The sequence below is a fragment of the Dermochelys coriacea genome, chromosome 17 (assembly GCF_009764565.3).
Source record: "Dermochelys coriacea isolate rDerCor1 chromosome 17, rDerCor1.pri.v4, whole genome shotgun sequence".
In the NCBI taxonomy this organism is placed as follows: Eukaryota; Metazoa; Chordata; order Testudines; family Dermochelyidae; genus Dermochelys; species Dermochelys coriacea.
Genome location: NC_050084.1, coordinates 4,576,539 through 4,597,125, shown reverse-complemented (window position 1 = coordinate 4,597,125; position 20,587 = coordinate 4,576,539). Strand labels below are relative to the sequence as shown.

The 20,587-nt window shown below is 48.5% G+C and overlaps 1 protein-coding gene across 7 annotated transcripts in view; it reads right to left on the bottom strand.

The window, feature by feature from the left end:
• Positions 1-20,587, bottom strand: part of RPH3AL (rabphilin 3A like (without C2 domains)) — a 125,627-nt gene that overhangs the window by 40,040 nt on the left and 65,000 nt on the right. For 6 of the 7 annotated variants that reach the window (XM_043499354.1, XM_038376249.2, XM_043499355.1 and 3 more), the window contains exons 6-8: positions 19,397-19,568; positions 1,613-1,726; positions 458-631 (exon numbers count right to left, since the gene is read on the bottom strand). In XM_043499354.1, coding sequence (XP_043355289.1) covers positions 458-631; positions 1,613-1,726; positions 19,397-19,568 — 460 coding nt within the window. Of the gene's footprint in view, positions 1-449; positions 632-1,612; positions 1,727-19,396; positions 19,569-20,587 lie in introns of those variants that run through there. The other variant, XM_038376252.2, reaches the window with a different exon arrangement.

Sequence of the window (20,587 nt, the reverse complement as noted above, 5' to 3'; positions counted from 1 at the left end):
GTTCAGATCCATGGTGCTGCAGGTTAGGTGCAAACACTGGGATTTAATGGGCAAACGTAGGAGTGTTCGGGGAAGTCCCGTCACTAGGGGAAAGTCTAGTGTGACAAACAGAGCCTGAAAGTCAGCCATGACCTTGGACAAGATGCTTAGAATCATAGAGTTCAAGGCCAGAAGTGACTACCGGATAATCCAGACTGACTTCCTGTATATCACAGGCCACCACCACCACGCAGCATCTGGCCACTAAGCCCCGGGCTTCTCTGACCTCACGCAAGGGCCACACGTGCCTCTCTGACAATGCTGGGCATAGACTCCAATCAGAAGTGCATGGGAGTTTTCTCAGCAGCCTTCTCTCAGCTCAGTGGGCCGGGCTGCCTGCCTGGGGTTCAGGAAGGGTGCTGTGCCATGAGCTTCTAGAGAGGAAGCCAGCCTGGGGGCAATGATGCCTTTCACTCACCGCGGGCACTTCTGCTGGCATCGCTGTCGCACTCCTCTGCCAGCAAGTCATTCTGGCAGCTCTCGGTAGCACTTGGGCCTCCCCTGCGCTCGCTGCCCAGGCTGCTGCGGCTCTCCGAGAAGGCGTTGGAGTGGGTGCTCCCGCTGGGAGTCCTGGAGGAGTCGCTGCCAGCCACTGCAGAGACACAGGGGAGAGGTTTGCTGCAGGGCTGTCTCAGTCTGGGGGAGCTGCTGGGGTTTATGGGTGTGCAAGGGGCTGTGTTGCTGGCCCTAGACATCCACAGAGCTTCCCACACGCCACCCTGCCAACATGCCTCCTCCTGACCCAGGCACGGCCCATCGCCAGGAGCTCAGTCTCCCTGGCCACCCTACCCCAGTGGTAATTCTGATGCTGTGGAGTCATGCGCACGAGGAACCAGACTGAGTTCTGCAGGTGCTCAACCCACCCTCAGATGGGAACCACTCACATTCCCGCACTGCCAGCCTGGGCGGGAGGGACTCCTGGGTCAAATCTCTCTTTCATATTTGCTGGCGCCAGGCCTGTCCTAGCCCGGCGTGATATGCTGCCCCACGGAGCTCACCACCCAACAGGCAGCTACGCACCCAGCTTCAGGGGTGGAGAGGCCAACACCAAAGCAGTGCCACTGTTTTGATGTGAGACCATACACCACAGGTTTGCAACACACTCCCACATATGGGTGGGGGGTGACAGCTGAAAGGCTTTGTGGCTGCAAGGATTGGAGTGGCAGGAGACTGGTTCCTTTAGCAAACCAACAACCTCATCATGGTGGGACCACCCTTCCCATCGCCAGTCCTGCAGAGCCATCCTGTCTCCCATTATTATTTATTAACCACTCTAGTCCAGTCACGCTCAAGGGCCCCAGCTGGGCTCAGGGTACTGCTGTGCCATGCACTCTGCAAACACACATGATGGAAACTCTGTCCTTCCCCAAGCAAGCTCTCAACTTCAGCAGTAGCCCGTAATTCCAGGGGGTAGCCAGACCCTCAGCTGACGTAAAGTGAAGCCAGCAGAACGATGCCAATTTACAGCAGCTGAGGAGCTGGTCCAGGGTGCACAGTAACAATTGTCACCCTACGCTACATTTTCATCACCCATTTCCATGCCCACATTCAGGGGTAACAGCCGATTCCTCACCTGATTCTGCCTGATGCTTCCTGATCTTCAAGCCCTTGGACCCCCCAGACAAGGACTTGTCCTCCAGGCTAGAGGAGCTGAATTCTGAGTCACTCTCGCTGTCACTAGAAACCACTGCAAGAGACAGAGAGGGAGGGGAGTCAGAGCCATTCCCAACGTTCACAGTCCTTACCGCAGAGGGGCAGATGGAGCCAAAAGACAACACAGGAACATAATGACTTGAAGGCTTTGTCTACACTAGCACGTCTGTCAATAACACTTTTGTTGGTCAGGGGTGTGAAAACAACACAAAAGTGCCAGTGTGGACAGTGGTATGTCAGTGGGAGATGCTCTCCTGCTGCTGTAGCTACTGCCGCTCGTTAGGGGTGGTTTAATTATGCTGGCAGGAAAGCTCTCTCCTCCTGGCATAGGGCGGCTGCACAGGAGACCTTACAATGGCGTAGCTGCAGTAGTAGCTGTGTCCTTCTCCAAGGTGCGATTCACCTGTAGCTCCCACGCAGCTAGTCACGCTTGGTTGGGTTTTCCTTTCTGGAGGGGTTTTACGATTCAGGGCAGCGTATTACAGACTCAGTTCAAGTACTGACCCAGTCACTTAGCACGCCTCCCGCCCCCTGTCACTGGTTTGCAGCACGGCTGCACAGACTACATACAGGGCCACGCGGCCACAGCCTGTCCTCATGCTGACCCGCACTGACAACACAAGCAGCTGCCCTGGTTTCAATGGAGTGAAGTGCCACTCAGCGGACCACAGTGTGGGCCACGGTTACTATTTGTGGAGTGCTTTGCCCATAAAGAGCGGTGGAAGTGCTGCATAAGCACCCAAGGAGGTAGCACAGTCCAGCAGGCAGTGGTGACCAGGCTAGGGAGCCAGGAGGGCTGGTTCTAGTCCCATTTGACTTGCTCCTGTGAGAATCTTCCTCTCTCTGTTCTCCAGTTCCCCATGCGTGAAGTGGGGACGATGATACCAAGAACTTGTCTTCACATGGAGTTGTGCCTGAATGACTCTGGGTGTGGACACTCATTCCACAATAGGAGTGTCCACATAGGAAACTATTCTGGAACAGCTGCAATGCTTTCAATTCACACCCTACCTCCATTCAAGTTAGCTTCCACATGTAGACGAGCCCTAACTCTCCTTTGTGAATCTATGATGAAAAGTGCCAGTTAAATCCTCAGTATTATGTCAATCACATTCGCTTCCATTCTATATAGGGTTTCCCATGCTCATCATGGTAGTATCTGATCCGAGCACATTCCAGTCATGCATTCAGCCACCTTAATCTATCACATGCCATCTATTTTCTCATCCTCTCCCCAAAAGGAGAACTGTATGCAGAGGAGTGTCGTTTTGGCAGGTGTCTTTGGTTGGTTAAACCTGTTGCTGTGTATTTATATCAGAGAAGGCAACATCAAAGAAATGCACCCTGGACTTGGAGTGGAAAGTGGGGAGGTTTGGGATGGTCCTTCGTTCTCGGGGGAGTTCGTTCTATCGGGTCAGCCCAGCCCCAAAGCAGGTTCTGTTTCCTGCACCGATGAGCTTCACCCTTATTGTTCAGAGTTCCATTGGGTCAGAGGACCACAGCTGTTGCCCGTGGTTTTCATCACAGAGCTTTAATGACCTTTTAGATGTCTGAGTGCTCCAGGGAGCTCCTTGAAGAGAAGGCCCAAGACCCTGACCTTAATTTGAGTCTGTGGAAAGCTAGTGTAGAGAGCAAAGGAAGGACTGGCACATTCCTAGTAGCCCATGCTACTGGGAAAACACATCGCAGCTTTCTGCACTAGTTGGGGTTTTCTAAGTGCTGCTGACTTTGTGCCAGGTCTAACACATTGCTGTAGTCCAGCCAAGTAGTGACAACAACGTGAATCACTGAGGCCAGGTCTGGGTCACCAGGATGGGATGGCGTTTCTGAGGCAAGCAGAGATGTTACAAAGCATTACTCACGGATGCCATCATGTGAGAGCTCAGCATCAGGCAGGAATCCAAGAGTACTCCTAGACTACAGCCTGCACTGACCAATTGTGCGTGTGTATCTTCAACCAGTAGAGACTGCACCATGGCTACATGCTCTTCAGAACGCTTCCCTCTGCCTGCCAGCATCACCTCATCATGCTTGCTCAGGTTCAACTTACCGACAGGTTCACAGAAATTGTCGCTGGACAAGACCTGTTTGCCCATCCCCTGCCCAGGGTAGGAGTACTCTCTGCAATGTCTGTTCTGGCACTCTGCCTATCCTGCCTCTAGACATCTACCCAATAGGGCTCCCCGCACTTTCCGTGAGAGGCTAATCCACAGCCGGACAGTAAGGGCATCCCTGACCCGAGGGACAGAGCGGAACGTGGCTCCATTCAAGGCTGCTTTCATTCCCCAGTGTTTCGCAAGTTCCGTTGAGAAAACCTGTATTTGTAAAGGGCACTCCTCGAAGTGGTAAAGTGTTCCCACTTTCCATCTGGAATATGCAAGCACTTCTGCTACTTCAATCCCATAAGAAAATCCATTGTAGCTGCCAGCTGCTTTATGTCAAGTGAGAAAGGAGCTGTTGCAAAGGACAGCCTTCCTGGCTCACCCCAGCCCAGAGACTTTGGGATGGATTTGTCTCCTGGACTGGTTGGGTGGCTTTTGCTCATTTGATTCAGGCAGGTATATCTGCAGCCCAATAACCATCATCTCATTCTCAAATATGGTTCAAAATTCCTTGTGGCAAGTGTGAAGTTAGCTCATCTCAGCCTTAAGAGAGTCCAAGTGACAAGCTGAAACATCCCCATAAAGAAAACACTCTCTGGTAAGCTTTTCTATCACCATAATATCTGAGCATCTTGCCAAACATGCAGGGAGTCACCCCTGTGAGGTAAGAAATTACCATTCTCCCCAGTGAGAGGCGGGAAAACAGAGGCACGCAGATTAAGTAAATGGCCCACGATCACCCAAGAAGTTGGTGGCAGAATCCAGGGTTGCCGGGTCCCAGTCCCTCAACTCCAGTACCAGCGAGGTGACTACAGAACTCCAGCACAAGGAACTGGGCACAAGTTATGTGTCCAGCCGAAGGAAGAATATTAACGAGCCACAGATTTTGGGTCTGGGGCCTCACAAGGGGCCAAGTGCCTTTGAAATCAAAGGGAGGTAAGGGTGCTCTGTGCTTTGCTGGATCAGGCTCTTGGTAAGCTAGCTACGCTCGGACAGCGTAGGCGAGAAAGAGCAACGCCCAGACAGGTCCTCGCGGGAGCAAGTTCCTCCAGAGCCTCCTGCCCCTCACCAGAAACCCGAGTGAGCCCAGAAAACAAAGGATACAGTGGGTGGCTTTCAGCCCTGTGCTGAGAACCAGCACTACGTCTATGCAGCAGTTCAATCCCACGGATGGGCCCACAACCAGACCCGCTGTGCAGGGAGGAATTTCACCCCAAGCCCCATCCCAGCACAAGGAAAAGTTCAGCTGTCTAGAGGGTACAGAAAGGACTGAATATATAATGGAGGATAAATGGAGCTTCCCCCCTCCCCCCGGTCTTTGGGGGAAGAAGCTTGCCTTGCTGCCAAACTGTGCACTATAGTTACTCTCCAGATCAAGAAAGGACATTTTTGCCCATTGCAGAGAGGAAGAAGAGGCCAGTGGTCAGGGTGCTAGTCTGGGATTCAATTCCCTACTCTGCCACTGACTCTTTCTATAACCCTGGGCAAGTCACTTAGTCTGTGGCCACAATTCCCCACCTGTACAGTCGAGACAGTGGAAATGCCCTGCCTCACTAGGACATTGGAAAGATAAGTGCTTCAGAGACTGTGAGATGCTCAGATATTATGGCTATGGATGATATAAAGTACCTAAAATAGGGTTGTCACCTTTCACCAGCACTCAGATTAACACATGTGCTTTGTAAAGCTACACACTGATTTACATTGTATAGGACAGAGGCAGGACAAGGGCTAGTATATTTCCCCGCATGCAGGCAGGCTGTTGAACTGTTCCACCAAGGTCCTCTGCGAGCATTATCACGTACAGGCAGCTCGCTGTAGGACATGATTTTTTTTTTTACTACAAAAATTTTAATATCTAAAATAAAGCATTTCTTGAGTTATCATCTCTGAGTATATTAAACCTGGCTGCTGGCATTATTGGAAGGCTATAGAAATTGACCTCGCTGCCAGCTATCTTCACAGGGCAATCTTGATCGGAATGGCTGTGTGGAGCTGAAGAGCGAGTGCAGCCCGCCAGCCAATTTTCTCACTCCAATCAGCTTGTTCCTCAATTGCAGCAACTCTTATTGTGTTTACGATTCACCCTCCCAGACTGGCCCAGACTTCAGTTGTCTAACCGTGCTGTCAGAAGTCAGTCGCACCTCTCATCTGCTTTAATAAATTCTGCTGAGAAAGGAGCCATGCATAGCAGAGACCATAACCGCATTACAAATGGGAATGTACCAGCAGGCATGGATCTTCTGTCCAAGAGCCTTAAAACAAGGGGGCTTATTTTGTTAAGAAAAGTCATTACCAAGAATCAACCAGGAATGAAAAATCGCAGGTCTGTCACTATAAACCACAGGCCTCAGCTAATTGTCCATTCTGATTCTATTACCTCCGGTGGGGAGTTTCACAGGAGCCCATGGGATTTAGGCATGCAGTTCCCACTGACAGTCACCTAACTCCCTCAGGCACCCCACCTTCCAGGTTCTACTGCTTGGTTTTTATAATCACAGAAATGTCAGGCTGGAAGGGACCTTGAGAGGTCACCTAGTCCAGCCGTCCGCACTGAGGCAGAACCAAATAAACCTACAGCATCCTTGTGACAGGTGTTAGTCTAACCTGTTCTTTAAAACCTCCAATGATGGGATTCTTCAACCTCTCCTGGAAGCCTGTTCCAGACCTTAAATACCCTTCGAGTCAGGAAGCTTATCCTAATATGTAGCTTAAATCCACTCCCCCATGCTGAAAAGTAAGTGGACCATTTGAGGTCTATTAACAAGGTGTTTAGATTAACAAATTCTTCCATCTCTGCTCCTACCTCCTACAGCCACTTAAAAAGAAAAGCGGGTGGGGGGTTATTTGGGAGAGGTCTCCTTTATGTCTTGCACGATGAAGAGGTGACTGTTGAGGAGGGCCCTGTCATAAATATAAAGGGAAGGGTAAATACCTTTAAAATCCCTCCTGGCCAGAGGAAAAATCCTTTCACCTGTAAAGGGTTAAGAAGCTAGGATAAGCTCGCTGGCACCTGACTACAATGACCAATGGGGAGACAAAAAGAAAAGGAGTACTTGTGGCACCTTAGAGACTAACAAATTTATTAGAGCATAAGCTTTCGTGAGCTACAGCTCACTTCATCGGATGCATTTGGTGGAAAATACAGAGGGGAGATTGATATACATACACAGAGAACATGAAACAATGGCTTTATCATACACACTGTAAGGAGAGGTTTCAGAGTAGCAGCCGTGTTAGTCTGTATTCACAAAAAGAAAAGGAGTACTTGTGGCACCTTAGAGACTAACAAATTTATTAGAGCATAAGCTTTCGTGAGCTACAGCTCACTTCATCGAATGCATCCGATGAAGTGAGCTGTAGCTCACGAAAGCTTATGCTCTAATAAATTTGTTAGTCTCTAAGGTGCCACAAGTACTCCTTTTCTTTTTACTGTAAGGAGAGTGATCACTTCAGATAAGCCATCACCAGTAGCAGGGGGGAGAAAGGAGGAAAACCTTTCATGGTGACAAGCAAGGTAGGCTATTTCCAGCAGTTAACAAGAATATCTGAGGAACAGTAGGGGTGGGGTGGGGGGGAGAAATAACATGGGGAAATAGTTTTACTTTGTGTAATGACTCATCCATTCCCAGTCTCTATTCAAGCTTAGGTTAATTGTATCCAGTTTGCAAATTAATTCCAATTGGTCAAACTGGACAGTCTCTACGTAAAAGAATGAATGGACACAAATCAGACATCAAGAATTATAACATTCAAAATTTTGGTCAAACTGGACAGTCTCTACTTAAAAGAATGAATGGACACAGATCGGACGTCAGGAATTATAACATTCAAAAGCCGGTTGGAGAGCGCTTCGGTCTCTCTGGTCACTCGATTGCAGACCTAGGAGTGGCTATCCTTCAACAGAAAAGCTTTGAGGACAGACTCCAACGAGAGACTGCTGAGTTGGAATTAATTTGCAAACTGGATACAATTAATTTAGGCTTGAATAGAGACTGGGAATGGATGAGTCATTACACAAAGTAAAACTATTTCCCCATGTTATTTCTCCCCCTTACCCCACCCCACCCCACACTGTTCCTCAGATATTCTTGTTAACTGCTGGAAATAGCCTACCTTGCTTGTCACCATGAAAGGTTTTCCTCCTTTCCCCCTCCTGCTGCTGGTGATGGCTTATTTTAAGTGATCACTCTCCTTACAGTGTATATGATAAACCCATTGTTTCATGTTCTCTGTGTGTGTATATCAATCTCCCCTCTGTATTTTCCACCAAATGCATCCGATGAAGTGAGCTGTAGCTCACGAAAGCTTATGCTCTAATAAATTTGTTAGTCTCTAAGGTGCCACAAGTACTCCTTTTTTTTTTTTGTGAATACAGACTAACACGGCTGCTACTCTGAAACCAATGGGGAGACAAGATACCTTCAAAGCTGGAGGGAGGGAGAAACAAAGGGTCTGTCTGTCTGTGTTATGCTTTTGCCGGGGACAGAACAGGAATGGAGCCTTAGAACTTAGTAAGTAATCTAGCTAGATATGCATTAGATTATGATTTCTTTAAATGGCTGAGAAATTAGACTGTGCTGAATAGAATGAATATTCTTGTCTTTGTGTCTTTCTTGTAACTTAAGGTTTTGCCTACAGGGATTCTCTATGTTTTGAATCTAATTACCCTGTAAGGTATTTACCATCCTGATTTTACAGAGGTGATTCTTTTTACCTTTTCTTATATTAAAATTCTTCTTGTAAGAAATTGAATGCTTTTTTCATTGTTCTTAAGATCCAAGGGTTTGAGTCTGTGGTCACCTCTGAAACTTGGTGAGGATTTTTATCAAGCCTTCCCCAGGCAGGGGGGTTTTGGTGAGGATTTTGGGGGGAAAGACATTTCCAAACAACGTTTTCCCAGTAAACCTGGACATTTGGTGGTGGCAGTGGAAGTCCAAGGCAAAGGGTAAAATAATTTGTACCTTGGGGAAATTTTAACCTAAGATGGTAAAAGTAAGCTGAGGAGGTTTTTATGCAGGTCCCCACATCTGTACCCTAGGGTTCAGAGTGGGGAAGGGACCTTGATAGGCCCACTGATGAATCAAGGGGAGATGGTTTTATCTTGCCACCCTGTTTGGCTTTAAAGCTCCAGAGAGGGATTGCTTGGGATGAGACACATATTAATGATTGCAAGACACCACTGATGGCAGGAGCAGCCTACTCTGCTCTACTTTCCACTGCTGCTGTTAGTGTAGATATTACCCATAGTGCTGAGGTTTCTTTTTAGAAGTAATTTTTCTACCACGGTTGCTTGGCTTGTTGCGGGAGCATTGCAGTGCCCAGACAACATAAATCTGGCACTCAAGCAGATGCTGATATATCACTAAGAGTCTTCGGGGTGGCTGTATTTTCAGAGCATGTGATAGCTATCTTTGTCCTTCATCATCTCGTTCAGACTGAGATTGTGTTTTAAAGCAATCCTTTAGATTTGGCCTCTGCTGCATTTCGAATGAGAATGGACACCCAGTTCTTAATCTGCTTTTGGTAATTAAAGATCTCCATCAGTGTCCCATCTAGCAACCTCTGCCATCTTCCACTCTCCTCTATCTCTCCACTCCACCTCCAGGATCTTCGGATTCGTAGCCTCCCCCCTGAGCAGACCTGGGTCAGTTTTACTGAGCCTGTTCAAACCCTGTGACCAATCATGAAACCAACAAGAGCCACATGCATTTCAGACGCTTAGGAAATCTGTGAACACTAGAACTGTAGCCCCAGAACTAGCATCTCCCCTACTGCCCTCTGATTGGCAGGTGCTGTCTTCTGGCTGGCAGGGAAAGTTTTTGGCAATAAAAAGACTCTGGGACCTCCAATTCCCCCTTCAGTAAATGCCTCCCATGCAGAAGCCTGAGTAGAGAGCCCAGAAGGGCCTTGTAGCATGCACTGAATCTCAACAAATCCTGGCTTCGCGCCCCCAACAGGAGAATCATACTGCAGAGCAGAGCCGCCTCTGCTGACAATCAAGTTCTAAGTGTCAGTAAAATCTTGCAGGTGCTCTATGGCCACAAGCTCTGGGGATGAAGGCCATGTTGAACAACTTCACTCCTCTGGCACAATGGAACTCTCTACAAATAAGGATGAAGCTCATCTGCATGGGAGACATGGCATTCTCAGGGGGTGGCCTGGGATGGAGCAATTAACTTCTCCAGGAACAAAGGACCATCCCAAACCTCTCCACCTCCCACTCCAATTGCCAGGCACAATTCTTTGACCTGCCGTCTCTGACATTAACACATGTATATTTCAGAAAACAAAACCTTAAACCGTACTGCACTGGACACGCCTCTCCCCCAGAGAGAGGATGAGAACAAACACATGACAGATGTTGGTTACATTGCTGAATGCCTGACTGGAAGCGCTCAGACACTAGAAAGCAATATAAGAACCTATACAGAAGAGAATACATAATACCCCACAGCTAGGAACTGTTGATTCAACACGCTTGTGAACTGCGATGTTCCATACACTCCTAGTGAGTTGTCTACATGGAGGATAATAGCCTACTACTGCTGCCAGCTTAGGGTTACTCCTTTAACTCCGTGATAGAGATGTGTGCTGTGATGTTTTATAGTCCTGAGTTCAGATGCTGCTCCTGATCCCAGCAGATGGTCTTTACATTATCAAGAGCATACAAGCTGGTTTTAGATACTGAGGGTATAGCAGGGATACCAATAGTTCAAGACCAGATTAGTTTTTAGGCCAAGTCTATGCTGAAAAGTTAAATTGACCCAGCTACGTTGCTCAAGGGTCTGAAAAATCCACACCCTGAGTAACGTAGTTAAGCTGACCTAACACTGTCTACACCAAGGGGTTTCTTGAACTTCACTACACCATGACCTCCTTCTGACAATAAAAAAATACTACATGACTCCAGGAAGGGGGACCAAAGCTCCGCCATCCTGGGGGTGGGGCTCAGACTTTGGCTTCAGCCCCGGGCCCCAGCAAGTCTAATACCAGCCCTGGCAACCCCATTAAAAGGGGGTCCCAACCCACACTTTGAGAACCACTGGTCTACACCCAGGGTTAAGTTGATGGAAGATGGATTACCTGCACTGATGGGAGAACCCCTTCTGTCGCTGTAGTGAGTGTCTACACTGATGCACTGTAGAGTTTCAAGCGTACACTAGCCCTCGCTCTTTCTGCATAGTTCTAAAGTGGGTGCAGGGTCCGGTGAGTGCATGTACATGTACCCGGAGAGAGAGAATTTTGAAAACTTAGGAGACGAGAGTTTGAAATCCGTCCTTCCCTAGGATTTACTTGTAACTGAACACAAAGCCAAAACTAGCTTTATGTCTCAATGAGGCAAAGGCAATTCTCTCTATTTACGGTCCACCAAAGGCCTGTACTAGGTGCTTCAAACTACAAACATGCCTGCCATTCTCATGGTGACAATACATATTTGTGACTTAAATAATAGCAGAGTTCCCACGCCAACTACTGTTTATTATGGAAAGACTAAAGGCAACAGCAAATCCTGGTGTCAGCGAGGGAGAATGGGTGTGCACAAAACAACAAATAATCCTGGTATCAGCGAGGGAGAATGGGTGTGCACGAACTCTTGCTTTTCTTCCACTAAGCACACTCGCAGGTGTCAGGAGGTGAGCAGTGACCAAGCCCATTTCAATGGCTTTGTACTTCCCTCAGCCTCCCTCAGCCCACCACCCCCTTCAGCTTAATGCCCCAAACAAAGGTCCATTTCTGGTTGACTTTCTCCTTCCCACCCCAAGTCTTCATAGATGGGCACAGGACACAATATACAGGTACCAGGATCCTGCACAGATCCCTTATGGAGTTGGGGGGAGAGGTGGGGAGAATGAGGAATGGCATTTTAGTTACACTCCGCCCATGATCCCAAACTCCACCCACTGAAGTAAGCTCCACTCACTGTCCCAAAACAACTGCATGCATCTGTTATGGGCAGCAAAGGCTTTAACGTGGCTTCAGAGTCACTGAAGTGAGCACGGGGGTAGCTTGCTCCTCTCTGAGATGCTGTTTCAGAGGGCAGGACAAAGGGTCACACACACGGAAAGTTTCTTCACAGCCAGGAAGGCTAGAATTATTTTTGTATTAAAAGGAACATTTCAAGTCCTGGGGTGTTGGACGGACTTGTTCACAATTCAGCTGGGCCGTCAGAGCTGGTAAATGTGGGTCACATGTAGCAATATTTCACATTTACACAGTGCCCTTTATCCCAAGGTTCATACACCCAGCACTGCCGAAATGCAGCCAGCTCTGGGCCGAGGCTCAGCAGCCGACTGGCACTGAATGCAGATGTTGGCCACGGATACGTGGACAAACCCCTAATCTTCTGAAACATGCTATAATGCCATGTAGAGCAGGTTGGACATGGGGTTTTAAACTCTTCCTTGAAAAGCCACACGCACAACTAACAGGTCCACGTTGCTGGAATTCATACCAGTGGTTCCACCAAGCCTAAGGATTTCATTCGTGATGCTTAAACCATTGAGCCATCCCCTCACCCCACAGCAGTCACAGTGGAAGAACAAGTTATTGCTTGGGGATTGATCACATTGACAGGCGGGAGCTTGCTCTATCTAGGTCCTTCTGTGGCCCCACTGCTGTAGTATCTGAGCAGCTCAGTCTCTACTGCATCTCCCTCAACGCCCCTGCGAGGCAGGGCAAGGCTATTATCCCTGTTTTACAGATGGAGAGCTGAGATGCAGAGAGACCGGAGTGACTTGCTCTACGTAACACAGGGAGTCTGTGGAAGAGCCGGGAATTGAACCCAGGTTTCCAGAGACCCACTGGACCATCCTTCCCCTCAGATCAGCGCATGGGACTCAAAAATCAGCCAACTGACCTAATCCCCATGTGACGTTATTCAGCAGCCACAGCAACTGCCTGGTGTGCTCTGCTGCAGGGGCTTTACCTGAGTATTGGAACATACACAGCTAGAATCACCAATAGAAACCTTCCTCCGGGGTATGTAAAATATGATGTGACAAATGTTCACCTCAGTCTGACAGCCAGGATAAGGAGCCCCTTCTGCTGGGATATGACAGAGATTTCAGCTTCCAGACTTGCTGCTGCTTACACCTGAGCTGTCAAACTACCCAGCTACGGGAGCAGGTTAATTATGCTCCTGCTGCCAAGCAGGTTTTTCCTTTAATTCACCTTGATGCCAAGGCTTGATCCCAAGTCTCCTATGCTTTGCTTCAACTCTTCAAAAGCCTGGAGGATTGAGGTCACTGCAAAGCCTCACAAGAGGCATTTGTCTGCCTTAAGCCAACGATCTTCCCCTTACTGTCGCCCAAGGGAACAAAAAGCCCATTAGGAACAGCCTCAGAAGTTAACCTCTCTGGTTTTGCTAGAGAGGCAGGTACATTAATGCCACGATTCCTTTCTGAGCACATCTGCTCAATAAATAGAGGTGGGATTTTATATAGCGGCCGTACTGGTCTTTGGAAGGTGTTGGCTAACACACGTTAACCGCCTGGTAGCGGTAAGACATGTGCCACTAACGTGTTAAACTGGTCGAGTTTGCCAGCTGAACATGTGCCAATGGCATTGTCTTGTCTAAAGCAGGCTGTTAACATGTGTTACCTACACCTTCCATACCCTAGCCCAGACGAGGTGTGGCTTTCAATGTATGCTGGCGACATAATTGCAGCTCATGGCCGGGTGCCTAGGTGATGCCAGCTCAGCACATGGCCTAGCAGCATGATTATCTGAAAAGGCTGCACTGAAAGAGGCAGGCAGAACCAAAGGGAGTGGGTTAAACATCTGAGCAAGAGGGGCCTGGCGACAGGAGCAGAGAGGGACAGAGTGCTAACTTGTGGGCACCAGAGGGGTGGGAAATCAGAGTGCAAATGATTTATGATTTATCATTGACCTAGAGAACCTCCCCCTGGGCCTCAGCTCCTCACCTGTAAAACAGGGGTGACAACCCTTCCTTGCTCATCCCCTTTGTCTGTCTAGTCTAATTAGACTGGCAGCTCTTAGGGGCAGGGACTTCCTCTACCTGTGTGCTTGTACAGCGGCCAGCATCATAGGGGTAGGGGGACTGTCTGTTACAGCTGGGGAGGGCAGCTACCATAAGACACATGGGAAGGGGGCCAGGGGAAGCAGATCCCCAGCAAGATCCAGTCTGCATCAGGGAAAGGAAGGTTGTACCCACATTGGGGATGGTGATTTTGTGGCAACCACAGCACTAGAGGCATGTCGGAGAAGAACAAGGGAAGAAAGTGACAGGATATTAAATGCGGTAAGGACCAGTTTGATATTATTTCTCCCATAAATCACAACAAACCATAGATCTGTAAGCACACGAGAAAGGAATAGCACCACTTGGATCAGTGAAGGGGCCCGGTTTATCAAAGTGGCTTTGTTATTCCTGGGCTGCTTCTTCACCGCTCCTGGTGCCTGATTGGTATTTATGGGAGCTCCTTATTCAAAACAAACCAGCCAGTCTACTCTGAGAACAACGTCCGACTTGAGCATCCCTGCCTCTCTTCTGAATTTGAAACCAGCATTTGAAACAGAAAGGCCTTCACTGATAGCAGTGGGCTTCAGAAATGTACTAGTAAGTATCAGCCTGTAGAGTCAGTCTGAATGTAGGAAGGATGGAGTATGTTTGGGTAGGATTTTATTACACTGGTTGCATCTCAGACTGAAAACTCTTTGGGGTAGGGTTTTTGTAATGGTTTCTGCACAATATACACAGACAATGACAGCGGTAAGCAAATACATATTAGTAATTTTGTTTACACTTGTAATTATTTTTTCTGGAGAAAGGCCAATAATTGTACCTAGCACCATGCGAAAGGTAACTCCCAGCACCATTATGCCTCCATTTAACAGATGGGGAAACTGAGGAATCATGGCTAAGCCACTGACTCACAGTCCTGTGCTCAGATCACAGCTGTCTTTAAAGAAACAAATGATTAGTAGCTCATTTGGGCTGATTCCTCTACTTCACCAATGTGTGGCTTTCCACCTCTCATTTCACATGCACCTTCTACGCACATCAAAAAGAGAGAAATGCTAATAGAGCCAAAGGCTTTGGCACTGAGATGGACAGGATGGGTACCCCCAAGGAAGCCATCTATATCTTCACTGTGAACAACATTCAGAAGAGGGAAGCCTAAATTCATTAGAGGTCTGATCTCCCTTGCACTGAAACTAAGGAGAGATTTTGCCACTGACTCCAATGGGAGAAGGACCAGAGCCTACAGGTATGTCTATACCGCAAGGACCCCCGTCCACCTGAGTCAACAGACTCAGGCTCACAGGGCTTGTGCTATGGGACCAAAGAGAACAGTGTAGAAATTCCTGCGAGGGCTGGAGCCCAAGCTCTGAAACATGGAGAGGATTTTGGAGCCCGGGCTCCACCTCCAGGAGGAATGTCCACACAGCTATTTTTAGTCCTGTAGCACAAGCCTCATGAGTCCCAGTCAGCTGACCCAGAGACTTGTGGCTATGGGTTTGGTTTTGTTGTGTAGTGTCGATGTACCCAAAGGGATCATTTGAAAAGTCACTGGGCCAAATTTTGCTCTCAGTTACTCTGGCATAATTCCATGGTAGCCCCATTAGCAGCAACAGAGCCACTCCAGATTTACACTAGTGTAACAAGGTAGAACCCTGCCTGCTTACTATTTCATTAGGACAAATATAACCTTTTTAGTTCCCGTATCCTATCTGCTACAATCCAGGAAAGACACCTGGTACAAAAATAAGCTTCCAGGGTACTGGTTTTAGGCACCCTGGGCTCAATCCAGAGCCTGCTAAAGTCAATGGTAAGACTCCCACCAAATTCAATAGGCTTTGGATCAGCCAACCTCTTAAAGGAAGAGCATTTTAGTTGAGGTACTCGGCGTCCTTAAATACATCACTTGGTCCATTTGCCAAGACAACCTCCTCTAACCCTCTCCTGGGTGAAAACACAACCGGCCACTCTTGATCAATTTTGTCTTTAATTAGGAAAATTTCAGTAGGGGCTGGGAGCGCTACTTTAGCCCGGGCCTTAATATGATGTTAGCAAAATCAAACTCCCAAGACTCATTATTAAAAACGCTATTTCCTGCATTAACACTAATGAGATTTAGCCCCAAGCATGAGAGAAAGAGTACTAAGAACACTTCAAAGTTCTCTTGATTTGGGAGGCTTAATGGTAAGAGACAGAGGGACAGCGAGAGCAGGCAGTTCTGCTAATCTGCACTGGAAAGAAACAGAGAGGAACCAACACAACATGGTGGTGCTTTAGTTCTGCAGCATTGATCAGCCGGGTCCACAAACGAACCCGGCAGCTTGGCTCTCCAAAGCTTCCCAATTGTTTGTCACCCAGATGACACTAGGGAAACCAAGTTCCGCTGCTGCTGTGATTAACAGCAGAGCTGGGTGTGACCAAACAAAAGCAGCAGCTCGACACAGCGAAGGCAGTGACTGGGGATCGTCTGCGTATGTGGAGGATGCGAGGGGGACAGGGGAAGCGTTATAGTGCTGGAATGTGTGCTCTGCGGCCTTGGGAGAGGCGCTTCTGCCCCACAGCTACCACATCCAGACACTTGTTCAGAGGGGAACAGCACAGCACGCGTCTTATTTGCTGATGGCCTAAGGGCCAGACTGAGACATGCCTAGGGCCCATTTCTGGGCAGGACTACCGCTTGAGGCCCTGACGCCTCCTTGCCAGGTGAGAAGGTGCACTGCCCCCAATATGCTGGGGTGGCAGTGCTGGGGGGCCTCAACAAGGCAGGCATGCCCCTTCCTGCCTCAGTTTCTCTTCTCTCAGGGCCCTTTGAGAATTCCATACAATCCGAAGAGGTGTAAGACTATCCCCCTGTTGGGGTTCCACTTTATTAAAGCCAACTAAACATGAAATAAAGTCTGACCCCTTGGGCTGATGGGATGCCCAGCCCTCCTCCTCGAGACCTGAGGTCTGTGGGAGCTCCTCTCCCTTAGAAGAGCTTCTCTCTCTGAGGACCGCCCTGAAACTGAGCCCTGATGGCTTTTTAGCAGGCCCAGGTGCTTGTTATTCAATGAACTACCCAGAGGGGCTTATTGCCCTTTCATTAGCTTGGCATAGGCAGCCTGGACCTGGACTCCCCTTGACTACCGGTGACTCCAGCTCCTCTCCTATTCCCTCAGAAGAGGGTTTTATACCACTTCCAAGGCAATATAAGGTAAACTAGGAAAAATGCTCCCTTCTGCTGGAATATGAGCTTCCACAAGGGAAGGTATTCCTGTATAACTATAGCAGTATAATTATATCAGTAAGTTCCCCAGTGTGGACAAGCCCTTATTCAGTACCTGTTAAGTTTTGCTGGAGAGAGAGAGAAAGTGAGTCTTTCATTTTACCTAAAAAGAAAAGGAGTACTTGTGGCACCTTAGAGACTAACAAATTTATGTGAACATAAGCTTTCGTGAGCTACAGCTCACTTCATCGGATGCATTCAGTGGAAAATACAGTGGGGAGATTTATATACATAGAGAACATGAAACAATGGGTGTTATCATACACACTGTAACGAGAGTGATTACTTAAGGTGAGCTATTACCAGCAGGATAACGGGGAGGGGGGAAAGGGGGAAGCCTTTTGTAGTGATAATCAAGGTGGGCCATTTCCAGCAGTTAACAAGAACGTCTGAGGAACAGTGTGGGATGGAGGGGGGGAATAAACATGGGGAAATAGTTTTACTTTGTGTAATGACCCATCCACTCCCAGTCTCTATTCAAGCCTAAGTTAATCGTATCCAGTTTGCAAATTAATTCCAATTCAGCAATATCTCGTTGGATTCTGTTTTTGAAGTTTTTTTGTTGAAGAATTGCAACTTTTAGATCTGTAATCGAGGGACCAGAAAGATTGAAGTGTTCTCTGACTGGTTTTTGAATGTTATAATTCTTGATGTCTGATTTGTGTCCATTTATTCTTTTATGTAGAGACTGTCCAGTTTTATCAACATACACAGCAGAGGGGCATTGCTGGCACATATCACATTGGTAGATGTACAGGTGAACGAGCCTCTGATAGTGTGGCTGATGTGATTAGGCCTTATGATGGTGTCCCCTGAATAGGTATGTGGACACAGTTGGCAACAGGCTTTGTGCAAGAATACGTTCCTGGGTTAGTGGTTCTGGTGTGTGGTGTGTGGTTGCTGGTGAGTATTTGCTTCAGGTTGGGGGGCTGTCTGTAAGCAAGGACTGGCCTGTCCCCCAAGATCTGTGAGAGTGATGGGTCGTCCTTCAGGATAGGTTGTAGATCCTTGATGATGCGTTGGAGAGGTTTTAGTTGGGGGCTGAAAGTGATGGCTAATGGCGTTCTGTTATTTTCTTTGTTGTGTGGGCCATGCTAGAGCCACCCATACTAAAGCACAGGAGCCTCCAGGCCAGACAAGATCATTGATCCGTCTACTTTATCTGCTTCTGGCAATGACCAATGCTTCAGAGGACAGCAGAAATCCCAAGCTCTTTGTAGGCTGCTATCCCAGGACTGGGGAGGAGAGTACTTTCATAGCATTGCACCTATCAGTTTGTGCTGTGAACCCCTTCTGCATTCCACCGACGCACATGAGCTCCAGGGGAATGAAGGCCAACAGCTTCAATGAGCCTGAGCCGGTTCATTCAACTCCTCTCTGAGCTGTCTGCCTGGAAACCTTTGTCAACCTGTGCCGCTCTCCAGCAGCAGTTACTATCCTGCCCAAACCCGAGCAGGTGCAGATGGCTTGGGAGGACCTGCAGAGACTTTTGCCTCTGGACATGGGGCTAAATTAGCAGACACTGAACATGGTCACCGTCTACCAGCTAATCAGTGGAAAAGGTTAAATGAGCTGGTGGGACGGACGGGATGCCACAGCCTAGGTCTCAGCAGATAGGTGCTACATCACAACCGATCCTTCTATTTGCAGCCTCAGCAGAGGGCTCAAGGATGGACTAGCCCAGCGGTTCTCAGGCGCTGGTCCCCGAGACCTGCCTGAGGCAGTTTATGAAGGCAGCAAGCCGGTTTCTGGTTATCAGAAAGGATGAGAAACGCTGGGAGAGACCACAGAGGTTTGAACCCCCTCTTGCCCCTAGCAGCACAGCCCTTAACTTCATCTACATCACTTCGGCGTGGAAGAGAGAAGGATACAGGGTCTCAGACACCAGAAGCCAGCCTCTCCCGTTTGGAAAAGCAGGCATCTCTTATCAGTGAATGATCCCATTCATCTGACTCCGACAGTGAGCTCTCCTACCTGTAATAAATGCAATGCGCACACCACATGTACAGAGCAGCCACGCCCCGTATGGCCTCTCTCTCAGTCCTGTAATCAATCATTATTAGCAAGGATTGCCGGGGGGGGGGCGGGTGAGACGAGCAGTGCTTTGCCTTGCTAATAACACACTAATAACCCCTTGTGGGAGGTGGGGCAGTATCATTATCCCCTAGCTACGGGGGGAAACTGAGGCACGGAGTTTGGGGAAAGGATTTGAGTCACACACTGAGCGAGTGGCAGAAACCAAGAGCTCCCAGTTCCATATGCTAATCACTAGGAAACACGTGCTACTGCATCACTGACTCGCTCACCGTCCTCCCAAGACAGGAAAACACAGGGAAGAAGTTAACGACTGACCTCTCCCTCTGGCCCAGGTGTAGGAGCGGTTGGTCCCGACGCCCTTCATTTCTTGCACATCTGGCTCAGCTTGTCGAGGCCGCAGGCGCAGTTCGTTGGTTTTGGTGGTTTTCAAAGGCATGATGTACTTAGGCAGCCCTTTGTAGAACCATGCGCCGGACCTCTTCCAAACCTGTTCGGAGACAGAGACGCGTTTACCCATAGGCCAGCACGTGTTCGTAGCGGGAGCATGTGGGCTCAGAGACTGCCCCATCGACTGTGCTAGGCCAGCAGGCTTTGGCTGGCTAGCCCCCGCCCAACTAAGACCTGCAGTGACAGAGTAACACCAGTTCCCTGGAGCAAGTTATTGTGTGACCATCAGGACATCCCTGTTGTGAGAACGCTAATCACGGCTAGAACGACATTCCTTTCCCCAAGCCCTCCTCTGAAGCTCCATCTCTCTCCTCCCAAGACAAACACCAAAGGAAGGAGAGTTCAAAAGGCTCATATGGAGCAGACTCAGCAAGCTTTGCAAGGATTGCCAGTCAAACCCACTGCAAGAACTCTGTGACCCCCGGGGCGCCCCCTGCAATGAACAACCTCCCCCACATGGCAGCAACAGATTATCAGAGATTTCAATAAACCAGATAAATTCACATTAGAAATAGGGCACAACTTTATAACAGCGAGGTCAGGTTAGCTGATTAGCTACTGCAACCAGCTAGCAGGGGAAGCCGTGGATACTCTGTCTCTTGAGGTCTTCAAATCATGGTGAGATGCCTTCCTGGGACATGCTTTAGTCAAATAAACTCCAGGATTAACAGGATGAAATCCTATGCCAAATATTTATACCCCGAGCTCTCTTTCCACCAGGCCAGGAGGAAGACAAACTGCTACCTGTCAGGTGGGGCCAAGTTTCTTTCCAATGAACCTCCCATCTCTTTGCTCCATCTCCATTCGCTCTTTCTTGGTGCTGAGTATAACAAATGGAAGCCCCTACCAGTACCTAGTCTGGGATATCCCCTATCTGTACACATGCTCTCACTAGATAGTCTACTGGTCCCTTGTGGCCTCAAAAATCTATGACAAGACGCAAACCTCCTGCAACAAATAGATCTGAAAGAGCATGCTCGGCTCAAACGAGCAAGTTCCATTAGCTTCCAACACAGCTACTCATGCGCTTAAAGTAATAAATGGGCCAAAGAGTGTTAC